The sequence below is a fragment of the Octopus sinensis genome, linkage group LG9, assembly GCF_006345805.1.
Source record: "Octopus sinensis linkage group LG9, ASM634580v1, whole genome shotgun sequence".
NCBI classification, from domain to species: Eukaryota; Metazoa; Mollusca; class Cephalopoda; order Octopoda; family Octopodidae; genus Octopus; species Octopus sinensis.
In genome coordinates this window covers 56,437,062-56,439,561 of record NC_043005.1, presented here as the reverse complement: position 1 = coordinate 56,439,561, position 2,500 = coordinate 56,437,062, and the positions used below count along the sequence as shown (strand labels likewise).

Here is a 2,500-nt window from a genome sequence, read left to right as displayed (position 1 = left end):
ATATATATATGGGTATAGATGTACATACATTATACAGAGACTCATACTCTTTTCTTTTACTTTCTTTCAGGTAAAAGTCTCATTAAACTCACAGAAAACCATTCCAATGAGGCTGAGACAAGAACAGATATTGAACCTGCTCAAAGTTTTCTACCTCCTATAAGTAAAAAATCATGACTAAAACGGCAAAAAAAATTATTGTAATAAAAAAAAAACTAAATATATGTTTGTGTAAAGCGTTAATGTTCATTCAAACTTATGCGTGCGTGTTAAATATAAATTTGTATTGAAAACGTAAAATTAGAGGAATACTTGGTTGCGGTCTTTTATGTTTAGGATTCAATTAGACAGTAACGGCAACAACGGCAGTGACAGCAGCAACAACAATGTGGAGGCGCAATGACCCAGTGGTTAGGGCAGCGGACTCGCGGTTGTAAGAACGCGGTTTCGATTCCCAGACCGGGGCATTGTGAGTATTTATTGAGCGAAAACACCTAAAAGCTCCACGAGGCCCCGGCAGGGGGTGGTGGCGACCCCTGTTGTACTCTTTCGCTCCAACTTTCTCCCACTCTTTCTTCCTGTTTCTTATCCCCGACTTCCTACGCAACCGCTGAGCCTGGATGCACATTCATCCATCCGTCGATGCTCTCGGTGTCGGCGGTTGACCTGCTTTTCTCTGCTGCTGGTCTTACGAATAGCAAAGGACCACGTTTCGGACTTCTCCCACTCTGGGACGAAGACCGCTTCACTCAACAAACAAACAAACAAACAAACAAACAAACATCAACAAAACAATGTATCTGTCGGTAACAGTAGTAACGGCAACAATAGCAAGAACAGCAAAACCGGCAGCACGACCGGCAGTAATAGCATTATTCGCAGTGCAACAACAACTACAGTTTATAGAATGAAGATAATGCAAGACCGTTTAAATGGGTGTCTAAAATGGGTACATCATAGGAAGGAAAGCAAACACTTTTTGCGTAAGAAATGAAAGTTTCTAATTCAATTCCATCCCCACACGTATCTCTCTTTCTCTTCCTCCCTCTCACTTCATATATATGTATATACATATATATATATATATATATATATGTATATATATATATATATATATATATATGTATATATATATGTATATATATATATATATATATGTATATATATATATATGTATATATATATATATATATGTATATATATATATATAAATATATATTATATATATGTATATATATATATATATATGTATATATATATATATATGTATATATGTATATATATATATATATATGTATAAAGTTAATCCAACAAAAAACACAAAAAAAAAAACAAAAAAACACAGCAACCCGAGGACGTGGAACAAATAAAGTATTATTGGACGCTCAGGGAAGGAGGGTTTAACGTTTCGAGCGGAGCTCTTCGTCGGAAACATAGGAGAAGGAAAGATCCCGAGAAGGGAAGACAGAGGAATATATATATATATATATATATATATACTTGGAAATGGATGCGTGGTGTTCAATAAAATAAATATCATATATAATCATGTATATATATATGCATATATATATAAATGCGTGCATATATATACATATATATACATGCATACACACACAAACACACACACACAACACACATATATATATATATATAAAATGAGAATTTTAAGTATATAGTACAACTGTTCTTTCGCTCGTATATGAGCTAAAGATGAATAGGAAAGTAATTCCTTCATATTATCTCCAATTTAGATATACAATCTCTAGTTATCGCCACTAGATGTCCGTTTGCTTACCTTCTCTCGAACGAAACGAAAATAATTTCTATTAATCACGCTTTGTCTCGTACTGTATACTTTTCTTACTCTTTATTCACTCATCCTACCTCTCTTCCTGTGTGTGTGTGTGTGCGCGCGCGTGCGTGCGTGCGGCCTTTTTTTTTATGCGCTTGCAGATACATATCTACATAGGCATATACATAGGTACGTAGTCACGCACGCGGGAGGATATTTATACACTTATATAAAATGTTTATTGAACTACTAACAAACACTGTGAAACTGACAAAATCTGCTTTATCTTGATTCTATCTGATCCTGGGTCAGCTGTTATCAGTTACCATTTGTTTTGTTTAAAACTCCAGAAATTTATGCAGGCGTAGGAGTGGCTGTGTGGTAAGTAGCTTGTTTACCAACCACATAGTTCCGGGTTCAGTCCCACTGCGTAGCACCTTGGGCAAGTGTCTTCTACTATAGTGTCTTCTACTCGTGTCGACCAAAGCCTTGTAAGTGGATTTGGTAGACGGAAACTGAAAGAAGCCCGCCGTATATATATGTATGTATATATGTATGTATATATAGAAATGGTATTGGTTTATATCATAAATCTATTGCAGATATTTAATTGATATTACAGCAGTATATTTAACTTAACCTTACCACTGTTCGCCTTACTACTCCAGGACTGATTCTTTGTAAGCATTGTACTTATTCTATCGG

At 35.2% G+C, this 2,500-nt stretch overlaps 1 protein-coding gene across 1 annotated transcript in view; it reads left to right on the top strand.

The window, feature by feature from the left end:
* Positions 1-224, top strand: part of LOC115215734 (dual specificity tyrosine-phosphorylation-regulated kinase 4) — a 164,727-nt gene extending 164,503 nt beyond the window's left edge. The window contains exon 14 of the mRNA XM_036505978.1: positions 71-224. Within this exon, the coding sequence (XP_036361871.1) occupies positions 71-177 (107 nt within the window). The 3' untranslated portion in view covers positions 178-224. The remainder of the gene's footprint in view (positions 1-70) is intronic.
* The last annotated feature ends 2,276 nt before the right edge of the window (positions 225-2,500 follow it).